The 10,383-nt window shown below is 47.8% G+C and overlaps 1 protein-coding gene across 1 annotated transcript in view; it reads left to right on the top strand.

Annotated features, from left to right (window-relative positions):
* Positions 1-10,275, top strand: part of YPEL2 (yippee like 2) — a 20,423-nt gene extending 10,148 nt beyond the window's left edge. Inside the window, exons 2-4 of the mRNA XM_005424401.3 lie at positions 3,296-3,339; positions 4,082-4,190; positions 5,420-10,275. Of these exons, the coding sequence (XP_005424458.1) occupies positions 3,296-3,339; positions 4,082-4,190; positions 5,420-5,509 (243 nt within the window). The 3' untranslated portion in view covers positions 5,510-10,275. The remainder of the gene's footprint in view (positions 1-3,295; positions 3,340-4,081; positions 4,191-5,419) is intronic.
* The last annotated feature ends 108 nt before the right edge of the window (positions 10,276-10,383 follow it).

The raw sequence follows: 10,383 nt of genomic DNA, 5'->3' as shown, positions 1-10,383 counted from the left end.
GGTTCTTATTTTCCCTTTTTCTCCCTGCTACGCATTCCAGGGCTCATCTTTTTAATCAAATTAAATCAGATCAGGCTTGAAAGGTGCCACAAAGGCTGAGCTTGGTGTGGGGTGTTGGAAAGCAGCAGGTGGGAATTGGGATTAATGCATGAGCACAAGGAAATTGGGTTTGGGGCACATCTTGGTGCTCAGACTCGTGCCAGGTTATATTGACACCACATGTGGAGCTTCCAGTGGGAAACAGCCACAGAAAATCCTTTCCATTTCTCTCAGCTGGAAAGTGATGCCAGGAGCTGTTTCAGAGTCTGGATTTCAGTGGGAGGGGGATTGGGCTGCACCTCTGAGTGTGCATCAGGAGAATCTGCACAGGGAACATGCAGAGCACAGAAAGTAGGTCTGGCTGCTGGCTGTCACTTCAGTGCAGATCAAGTGTGCTGTGGAAATCTTTGTGTGGCTCTTAAAAAAACAAACAAAGCAACAAAAACAAATACAAGAGCATCTGCTTGTGTATAAATACACCTGTTTGGGTTATTTTTTTTCCTGATTTTGTAGTTCCCATTACAGCATATGCCAGTTTTTCTGGTGTGCCAAAGAGCAGGAACATCTCCAGGAATGCTCAGCTTACAGCACTCAGATAAAAGCTGCCTGTGCCACCTTTGTAAAGACACAGCCAGCTTAGTCCTGCAGAGGACAAATGCACTGGGGAATTTGTGGTTACCAGACTTCTCTCCCTTCTTTTTATGTGTTCTGCCAAATCCTCTGCTGGCTGGAGGGTGATTATTGAGACAGCACTGAAAGCTGAGCAGTGGTTTGTTGAAAACTCGGCTTGGACAGGGAGTAAATAATGTGAATTTTTTTTTTTTCCAGTGACCACCCTTAGATACCCCCAAGCCTTGGTTTGAGCTGGGAGGAAGGGCAGGCACCTCTGGGAGTGCAGCAATGTCCAGGGAGCCCCAGCACAGCTGATGGGCCTGGGGTTGTTGTTGACTAAAGACAGACCTTTGTACAGCAGGAGCAGAAAAACCTATTTCTGTACCTATAAAAACTCTGCTCCCACGGTTGCTGTTATTGGCAAACTCAGTCACTTTTGGTGTTTTTGGAGAAGTATTTACAGGCAAGGACTGGATGGTGAGAGAGCTTCATCTGCTTGCATTTTGCTCTGGTGGCACACACATGTCTGTGGGACTTTGTGCTTCATCCCTGAGCCCTCCCCAGTTATCCCAGCCCTGCAGCAGGGACAGGCAGTGCCCTCCTGCTCTCCCTGGCTTGGAGCCTCCTTCCTGAGCAGGGAATCGTTTTTTGGGATCCCACTTTGCCCCCAGCTCCCTGGGATGGGGCAGGCTGGGTTTGGCGGCCGGGCTGGCTCAGCCTGGGCTCTGCCAGCAGCAGGAACACAGAGCCTGAGTGCTGCAGAGGGGTTGGGAGAAGCTTCTCTCATAAATGCAATTACACAAACATGCTTGAGCCGTGTGTCCTGTTGAATTGCTCCCCAAGAAAAGAGGAAACCCTCAGGGCACTGCTGTTGTTTGAGTCAGAGAGATATCCCAGTGCCTCAGGCATCCTCTCTGCATCCACAGGGGCTCTGCTGTGCCCTGGGTGGCAGCTAATATTGGGCTTCAGATTCCTCTGCAGAGCAGTTATCCCTCCAGGAGGCAGGGATTGTGTGCCAGGCAGGGATTTCAGCTGGCAGAGCCCCTGTGCCATGCAGACCTCACAGGCACTGCTGGCTCTGGCTCCCTGCCCGGTGCCCCGGGGCGTTTCTGCCCTCTGAGGTGCCTCTGCTCCATGGGAAGGATCCTTTTGCAGCTGGGGATCTTCCCAAGGAGCTGTCAGGGCTTTGGCTGCCTCTTCACTGGGCAGGTGATGGAAGGAGGGCAGAGACCCCCCAGAGATTGTTCTGTGTGATGTGGGGTTGCTCTTAACCAAATAAATGACCATTGTTAGAGGGCCTGGAGGTAAAACATGAGTGTTTCTCTTTTCCATCAAAATTCTGTCCTTCCTTTTAAGGGTTTTTGGTCTGAAATCATTTTCAGAAAACCACTCAACATTCCAAGGTTCCTGGTGAGGTGCAAAGTGGAGCAGTAAATGGTCCAGAAAAGCTGATTTTTGACTTTCCCAGGCCCTCGGTGCAGCCATTCCCTGAGGTGTCCCACAAGGTAACCTGTGCACAGACAGCCCAGCCCAGCTCACAAGCACCAAATGTTTAATTCAGTGTGTGCCTGTCAAAGCACATTAAAAATGCAGGTGGCACTTGGTGCCTGTCAGCCTGGCACTGTCACAGGCTGGTGGCACAGATGTGGCACACTGGGAGGTGCTGGGAATGCCTGCAGTGTCCTGCCAGGCTGGATCCTGATCCCTGATCCCCCAAACTCTGCCTTCCCATGGTGCTCCTGAGGATGTGCCTGCATTGTCTGGGCTGCTTTGGCTGCTCTGTGGTTCTCTTGTCCATCTCCATCTCCTGCTGGGTTTAATCCCAGTTCCTGAGGCTCTCCCAGTGGGAATGTGAGGTTTGCACACACCTCAGGGCTGAGCCTTTTGTGGGATGTGTGGAGCAGCTCCTGGCACAGACACATCCCAGTCCCTCAGCTCGGGTCAGCAGCTCAGTGGCCAGTTCCCAAGGAGAATTCATGTGCAAGTGCAGTTTGAAAAGAGATTCACAATTCATGCACAAGGGCAGTTTGAAAAGAGATTCACAATTCATGCACAAATTTAGTTTGAAAAGAGATTCAAGCCTGTGACCATGTTCACAGGGGTCTGAGGATGAGGGAAGAGATGAGGATTTGACTCCGTGTTTCAGAAGGCTTGATTTATTATTTTATTATATGTAATATATTAAAACTATACTAAAAGAATAGAAGAAAGGATTTCATCAGAAGGCTGGCTAAGAATAGAAAAGCAAGAATGAATAACAAAAGCTTCTGTCTTGGACAGAGAGTCTGAACCAGCTGGGCTGTGATTGGCCATTAATTAGAAACAACCACATGAGACCAATCACAGATGCACCTGTTGCATTCCACAGCAGCAGATAATCAATGTTTACATTTTGTTCCTGAGGCCTCTCAGCTTCTCAGGAGGAAGAACTCTCAGGAAAGGATTTTTCAGAAAATACCATGGCTACACAAACCCATTTGTGCAGCCTTCAGGTGAGGCTGAGGAGTGAAGTTCATAAACACCAGAAGTGTGAAATCACTGGAGTTCCAGGTGTACCCTGTGAAAAGGGCAGCTGTTGGAGCTGGAGAACAGTTGCCTCTTTCCTCTCAAGCAGCCAGCTGAGCTCTGTTTTCTTGCCTTGCAGTCCTTCCAGGGCAGCCAAGGACGAGCTTACCTCTTCAACTCCGTGTGAGTACCCCGCGCGCGCCGGGGGGGATCCAACAAAACCGTCCTGGAAAAGGGAAAAAAACCCAATTTCCTTCAGAAAAGCTCTGCCTGGGAGAGGGGAGCTTCCTGCACATGGCTGGAGAAAGAGGCAGAAATAGCCCCTGATTCATATTTGAGTCGTGCAGGGGTTTCAGATAAGCAGCAAGGAAAAGGTGAATTTTTTCGTCATCGGGTTGGGAAATCAGAGCTCATGGCTGAGTCATTCTCCTCTCCCAGGATGGAGTGGGACCAGTAACCAGAGTTCTGTAAATGTGGAGAGAGATGATATCTAAATATGCACTTCATAAAAACTGAATATAGTTTTCTCAGTGACTGGAAATAGTTTTGGAGAGGTCACTGCTGGTCTGGCTTTCAGCAGAGCTGCTGATTTCAGTCACATTTTTCAATTTTCCATTTGGGAAAGTAAAAGTACCATTTTACCAATTTGAGAATGAAAACCTTTCTCAAATGCCTAATTAGCACAAGTGACTAGAGTGTTATTAATCTCCTGCTCAAAGCTTTCATTGAGTTTTTTAGTTGAATAAAAATCCCATTTTACCTTTTCATTCTGCTCTGGAACTGCCAGAGAGCTTTGTTTGGGCACAGCTGGGAAACTCAGAACCTCCTGCTCGCGTTTTCAAACGCTGCAGTGAAATGTTTGCCAGCTTCATTGGAGCATCCTGATGTGGGAAGGCACTAATGGAGCATCTGTGCTTTGTCCCAGAGTGAACGTGGGCTGTGGCCCTGCAGAGGAGCGGGTGTTGTTAACAGGACTGCACGCCGTGGCAGATATTTACTGTGAAAACTGCAAAACCACGCTGGGCTGGAAATATGTGAGTATTTGTGTCCCTGCCTTTGCCCCTGGGCAGCTTTGCTGCAGCTGAGGGGGTGGAAAGGTCATTTTGGGAGCCCAAAATGCAGCTTTTCATCTGTCACCATCTGGTTTCCTCCTGCCTTTGTGTGTGTTGCATTTAGAGAATCAGCTTTAGTGTGGTTTTATTTTCACTAACTTTATTTTATTTACACCTGGTTTTGGTGGGTGCCCCTCAGTGACATTTAACATAAATGAGGATAATTTCAGTCCTGTGGTTCACACTGTCTTTTTTCTATTACTCTGGTAGATGTTATCAGAATAACAGAATGCTCCATTAATCCTGTGTCCTCCCCACTGGAAATGCTGTTGAACACGACTTTATCTGTTTGCTCTTCAAAAATTCAATTATCTTCCAATAAAATCCAACGTTACATCCTAATTTCTGCTTCTGGAGGCCCACATCATTTTGTCCAAATGTTTTCACCAGTGCCTGAACTGGTGCAGGATTTAAGATTTTAGAAGCAGGGTTTAGGATTCAAGAAGTGGGATTTAGGGTCCTAGAAACAGGATTTAGGATTCTAAAAGTAGGATTTAAGATTCTGTAACTGGGATTTAGGGTTCTAGAAACATTAGTCAAGATTCCAGAAGTGGGATTCCGTATTCTAGACTCAATATTTTGTATTCTAGAATCGGGATTTAGTATTCCAGAAGCGGGATTTAGGATTCCAGAAGCAGGATTTCGTATTCTAGACTCAATATTTAGTATTCTAGAAGCAGGATTTAAGATTCCAGAAGCAGAATTTAATATTCCAGAAGCAGAATTTAGGATTGTTAGATGCAAGATTTAAGATTCCAGAATCAGTATTTAATATTCCAGAAGCAGGATTTGGGATTCCAGAAGCAGGATGAAGTATTCTAGACTCACTATTTAGGATTCCATTAGTAGGATTTCGGATTCTAGAAGCAAGATTTAATATTCCAGAAGGAGAATTTGGGATTCCAGAAGCAGGATTTAGGACTCCAGAAGCAGGATTTCAGATTCTAGAAGCAAGATTTAAGATTCCAGAAGCAGAATTTGGGATTCCAGAAGCAGGATTTAAGATTTTTTTCCCTCACAATTTCCTGAGAGCCCCCAGGAAGACCTGCAGTTGTCTCTGTGGGAAGGCACCAGCATTCCCAAATCTGATCCTTGAGCTGATTCCCACCAAACACCCCCTCAGTCTCACTCTGCTCCTGGTTTCATTGTAGGAACACGCTTTTGAAAGCAGCCAGAAGTATAAAGAAGGCAAATACATCATTGAACTAGCTCACATGATCAAGGACAACGGCTGGGATTGAGCAGAGCGCGGCCCAGCAGTGCCAGAGATGCCATCCAACCGAACATTGTACCCAAGAGTGAGAGAGTGACTGAACGCTTGGTTCCATGCATTTAGAGGCTCTGCAATCCGGGAGCATCTTCACACCCTTCTCCATCTTTATTGGTGACTGGCCTCTAAATTTCTGTCTCTCTGTCTCTTTGCTTTGTATCTGTTTGTGAGTTGACCCTGGCTGCTTCTCTCTCTGTTCTGTTGGCTCAGAGAATGCACCGAATGCCCGACAGCCATTCCATGTGCCCAGAGCTCCACCCAGCCTGGCCTGGGCTCTCCTGGCACCTCCCAGCCGGTGCCAACCCCGAGGTTGGGCAGGAGAAGGTGGGACAGGGGTGGGGCCTGCAGGGGAACCATCAGAGGGTGATGCTGTGCTTCTCCTTTCAGTCCTGGGTAAGCAAGGCTTGAAACCATCTCCTTGTTAAATGGACAGAGAAATACCTACTTGTGTAAATGGATAGAGAAATATCCACTTGTCTGAATGGATACAGAAATATCCACTTGTCTAAGAAGGACACAGGAATGTCTCCTTGTGTGAAAGGACAGAAGTTACCTCGTGGCTGTGTTTTCTCTCTGAATCCATCGGTGGAGCTGCAGCCTGAGCTGGCTGAGCCAGTTCCCCCCACAATCTGGGTTTTGTTTGCTATTTATGAACTCCTTGTTGCAGGGGGCAGGGCTGGGGGCTGGAGAGATTCCTGCCTCTCCTTTTCCTCGCTGGTTCAGGGCAGGGAGGCTGAAGGTCCCAGCTGAGCACGGCCATGGGGAGCATCCCCAAGGCTGGAGAAACCAAATCCTGACCTGTGAGCCCTTCAGAGAGGAGGAGAAAACCACTTCAGGCACAAGGAGGCTGGAGCTGCAGCCTAGAAAATGTGGAGGGGTGAAAAAAGGCACGTGTGAGGCAAGGAGGGGGAAATTCCATAGAGGAGGATGGGGACAAACAGTGACAGAGGCTGCCCCTGGGTTTCCTGGCCTCCCCTGAGCACCCTTGGCGGTGTTTTACCAATCTTTCACAAGTGCAAGGAGGAAAATGCTGTTACAGAACCTTTTCCTTGGATGCCAGGCTCCACTGGGGGGGCCTGGCACAGAAACGGGGCGAGGAGGGAGCTGAGTTGTGGCAGTTGTGTTGCACAGGTGGATATTTCATCCCTGAGGTATCCTCCCCCCTTTCCCCACTGCCAGCAGCCCATTGCAGGCACGGGGCGAATGGGAAAGGAAAACAGAAAAAAAGAAAAAAAGAAATGAAGCATCTTCCCAGCAGCCCTGGAATGATCCATGCCTTGAGGGGTGGATGTGGGTGTCAGAACTGCAAGGGACAACGAGTCCTTCCCGTTTTCATTTGTCCCTGGTGATTCCTGAGCACCTTCCCAGGGGGGTGGTGGGGAAGGGGTGCCCTGTGTGCCAGGGGAGCTGTGTCAGGCCACAATGAAATGAGAAATTTGCTCTGCAGCAGCCCAGCCAGTGTCTGGTGCATCACCCAGGACTATCGAGCTGAGTTCGTTCTGTCTCTCCCCGAGTGAATTGTTCCTTTCTGTTGGCAGAATTCTTTCAAGTAGGGTAATGCATGGAGGGAAATCTTCCTTAATGCAGAAGGAAGGAAGGAGAGTTGTGCAGGGGGTGGTGGCTCCTTATGGAGCAGAAGCTTTGGAGCTGTGATGTGCAGTCACTGCCCCCCAGCCCTGAGAGATCCCAGCGCGCTGTGGAGGAGTCATTTGGTGCTCACTTGGCAGGGAATGGGAACAGAGACTCTCCTGAAGGGTCAGGGTGGAATGTAGGGTTGGATCCTTGTGCTGAAAGCCAAACCTGATGAAGCAGAGGTTGTTTTTTTTCTCTCCAAGCTCTGCTCTTGACAGCCTTGGAGAATTGAGGTGAGGTGGCCGGGCTCCTGCAGGGGATGGAGTTTGTGACCAACCTGTCCAGAGGTGGCTTCTACCCTCACCCTCCTGCTCTGGCTGTGTAACAATTGCTTCAGCTTTTGTTTTGGATTGTCTCTGCTTCTGCCAGCCTCATTCCCTCGGTGACAAATCCAGTAAAAATCAAAACTCCCACAGCACCTGCTGTGTTGTGGACTCTGGCACTGACGTGGTGCCATCTCCCTGTCCTTTCATTGAGGATCCATGGCAATTTATTGGGTTTTGACTAGTGGGAAGCAATTCCTGTTCTTCAAAGAGCTCTTTATTCTCCACAGAGCCTTTAAAGGAGCTGGGAGAGGTAAGGGATCATCCCAAATCCTGTGAGGCTGAGAAGAGCACGCAAGGCTCATGGTTTGATGTTGGTTATTTGGATCAAAAAGCAAAGTAAAAGGCAGGGCTGTGCAGAGAACTGCTCTGAGAAATGCCAGCCAGGTGGAAATGGTTTTATCCATTCACTGGGGACAAAAAAGGACAATGCTCCATCAGACCTGGCTGGTTTTTACTGGTCACAGGTGTTGGGCTTTTCATGGCAACCAGTGCAAGCTTGAATAGGGCGAGGTCTTAATCTGCTTTTAATTGGTTTTGTCCTGTTCAGTCTGGTGCTCAGAGCCTGGCCCTGAGCCCTGGTGCAGCCCAGCGTGGCTGTGCCTGTCCCAGCACCAGAGAGCTCCCGGGCAGTGGCTGTGGTGGCCGAGAGGAGGAAGGGGCCTGTGCAGGGAGCACGAGGAGCTTCAGCTGGCTGCTGACTGCCCTGGCAGCTGGGGCTGGCAGGAGTTGGGGAGCAGAGCTGGTGGCACAGAGTGACACGCTCAGAGATAACCAAAGAACTTCCCTGCTGAGCTGAGCCAGGCTTTTCCCAGGAGAAGGGGAGATGTGGCCCGTGGGAGCTGCTGCTTTCCATGGGCAGCAGCTTCAGGAAAACAGGGACAGCACTGAGTTTTCCTCCTTTTTTTGGTGTCCAGCCTCGTGTCTGGGCAGCTGTGAGCACCCTTGAGTTTACATCCCCCCCCTGTACCCCAAAGCTCAGACTTGAGTAAGTTTTAAATTGTTTTTGCTCTGGTGGATTGTCTGGTGTGAAATCCTGACCCCTGTAAGAAATAGTCAGATGATAATATATACAAAGCAGAAAAAATAACCCCCAGACGTTACCTTGTGAAATATACTTTTGTAAATAATATTTAATTTTTTTTAAAGAAATAATATATTTGGTGCTGTTTTCTCAGAGCCCCTCCCTGAGAGCACTTTTTTTTTTGTTATCGTTGTTGTTTATGATGATCCTGTTTCCTTCTGTATTTGTTGGAAAATATGTTTAAAGGGAAACAAAAATCCTAATTTGTCCTCTTGAAGTGGATCCGTGTTTCCTGTGGATGTGGCAGGGGAGGGGACTCCCAGCTGCCAGATTTGGTGGCTGGGCTGGGGACAGGGGGGATATTTGGGCTGGGAGGGGCTGCAGGCACTCAGGAGGGCTCCAGTTCCCCTCTGCCTTTCCCTGGAGCCCAGAGCCCCTTTGCTCCCAGCAGGAAGCCCCCAGAGCCCCTGGGGCTCCCACTTTTCCCTGGTTTGTGGAATCCAGGTGTGGAATTTCCCTGGCACCAGTGCTGGCTGGAGTGAGAAGCTCTGGAGCTGCAGCCTCAGATTCGCAGGGATGGAGGATGGAGCTTTGAACCCAATGCTGATTTTAACCTAAACCACAAATCTTTGGATCCTGCTTTTATTTTTGAGGGGAGGTTTTGTTGTTTTGTTTTTTGTTTTGTTTTTTGTTTTGTTTTGTTTTGTTTTGTTTTGTTTTTAACCAGGCTGCTACATAACAAATTAGAGTAAAAGTTTACCTCTCTTGGCAGTAAAGTTCATTTAATTTGTTCTCCTTGCTGTCTTTAATCTCCCCCCTTCTCACCCTCCTTTGTTTTTATTTCACTTGGTCTCTTGTTTATCCCAAAGTGGACCAACAGCACAAAGCACTGGATGTGTTTTGCTGAGCAAGGAGCTGTTCAAGAACTGCTGCAGGTTCTTTAAATTCTCTGGGTTTGGAGAACTTCAAACCCCACAGGAACAGAACCAGCCCCGCCAAACAAACCCCGTTGTTCTCGTGATGATCAAGTGAGAATTCTCTCTCTGTGTGCATTTTTCTGGCTGCTCTGTGAGAGTGTGTGAATCATGCATTTCACTGCACTTCCCTGCTTTGGGAGGAGCTTCCAGGTGAAGCAGTTTTGGGATGAAGAGGGGACACCAAACACCAAGCTCAGCTCAGTGGGAAGGAGCTCTTCCCACCACGGGAGAGGCCTCAGTGCTCAGAAACAATCAGGTTAGACAGAGGTTTTCTGCAGAAATCCTGGTGAAAAAGAACAAGCAGAAGAGGGGAAACGAAATCATCTTGAATTCAGAAAAAAAAAAAAAATCAAAAATCAACATATTTAAATGCAAGCAGAATGGCATTGTGTAAGGTACAACCACAAATAAGCTGTTCTCATCGTTACAACTGTGTGTATCCTTTGTTTTGTTCTTCCTAAGGAAATGGGAATGCTTTCCCCACTGACAAAACTAAGGACAATATTTCCAATACCAGCCTGTCTATGGATGCTCTTGTGTTTACAAATTGTGTATATTTTTATATCTTTGATCTTATTTTAATTTTTTTTTTGGCATATTCTTTCAGGTCATTTGCTTCAGTCATAAATGCAATTGTTTGTTTTCAGATAATTGGTTTTCACCTTTTCATGTATTTGTACATTGTATATAGTTCTTCAGTATTAGAGGGAGGCGTATTGTTTGTCATATTTACAATATGTGTTGGTGCTCATTTGAGAAAATAAAATTTTCAAGTACTAAAGCTGCTGGTCCAGGTTTCTGCTTTATTCTGTGCAAAGCCCTGAAATCCAGGGGATTTCATCCCAAAGGAGATTTTCATCCCAATCCAGGGAATGGGAAACAGCAATTC

Source organism: Geospiza fortis, unplaced genomic scaffold, assembly GCF_000277835.1.
Source record: "Geospiza fortis unplaced genomic scaffold, GeoFor_1.0 scaffold538, whole genome shotgun sequence".
Lineage (NCBI taxonomy): Eukaryota > Metazoa > Chordata > Aves > Passeriformes > Thraupidae > Geospiza > Geospiza fortis.
Note: the sequence above shows the minus strand (reverse complement) of the source record. Positions and strands in the feature narration are given on the sequence as shown.